Source organism: Octopus bimaculoides, chromosome 12 (genome assembly GCF_001194135.2).
Source record: "Octopus bimaculoides isolate UCB-OBI-ISO-001 chromosome 12, ASM119413v2, whole genome shotgun sequence".
Taxonomy (NCBI): domain Eukaryota; kingdom Metazoa; phylum Mollusca; class Cephalopoda; order Octopoda; family Octopodidae; genus Octopus; species Octopus bimaculoides.
The window spans coordinates 7,832,966-7,833,934 of record NC_068992.1 but is presented as its reverse complement, the minus strand read 5'-3'; the positions used below and the strand labels follow the sequence as shown (position 1 = coordinate 7,833,934).

Sequence of the window (969 nt, the reverse complement as noted above, 5' to 3'; positions counted from 1 at the left end):
GCATGTACACACACACACACACACACACACACACACGTACACACACACATGATGGACTTCTTTCAGTTTCTGTCAACTGAATCCACCCACAAAGCTTTGGTTGGCCTGAGGCTATAGAAGGAGACACTTGCCCAAAGTACCATACAGTGGAACTGAACTCGGAATCAAGCTTTTTACTACACGGCTGCACCTATACATTCATTTTCAGAATCACTGATGGAGAATCTTTTACAACACATCACTATGTCACTGATTGATTTAGAGGATGTGAGTCAGTTCACTGTACTCTCTCTCTTGATGTACTCTCTCTCTTGATGTATGTATGAAACCCATGACATTTCTTCTCTCGACACTTCATGATATTTTCTGTTATTCTATAATTGCAGTACCTCGAGTTTGGCGGTTATGAACAAGCTCAACAGACGTTTGTTGAAGAATGCCAGCAAAAGTCTAAACCAATTTGTGAAATTTCAGCTGAATTAGTTTTAGATGACCAGAAGAAAGCGACTCAAGTAATTATTTTATCCTTTATTAATTTGCTCCTCTAAATATTGTTTCTCCCCACCACCTTTTGTGCAGCTTTATCTTATACTTATTTCAGTCATTAGACTGTAGTCATGCTGGAGCACTACCTAGAAGGGTTTTAGTCCAACAAAACTGCACCCCCTCCTCCACCATACTTACTTTTCAGTGTTGTACTTATTTTATATTGTTGCTGTGGTTGTTCAGCTCCAAATTTTGGCACAAGGCTAGCAAGTTTGGAAGTCAATTACATTGATCCCAGTTTCCAATTGGTACCTATTTTGTCGCTCTAGAGAGAGAATAAGAGATAATGTCAACCTTGGTGGAATTTGAACACAGAATGTAGCTGCAGACAAAATACTGTTAAGCATTTCACCCAACATGCTAACAATTCTGCCAGTTCAGTGCCTTCTTAATAATAAAAATAATAATTATATATATATATAT

The 969-nt window shown here is 38.1% G+C and overlaps 1 protein-coding gene across 1 annotated transcript in view; it reads left to right on the top strand.

Annotated features, from left to right (window-relative positions):
* LOC106870417 (lisH domain-containing protein ARMC9) overlaps window positions 1–969 on the top strand; it is a 29,293-nt gene that overhangs the window by 6,678 nt on the left and 21,646 nt on the right. The window contains exon 3 of the mRNA XM_014916483.2: window positions 387–512. Within this exon, the coding sequence (XP_014771969.2) occupies window positions 387–512 (126 nt within the window). The remainder of the gene's footprint in view (window positions 1–386; window positions 513–969) is intronic.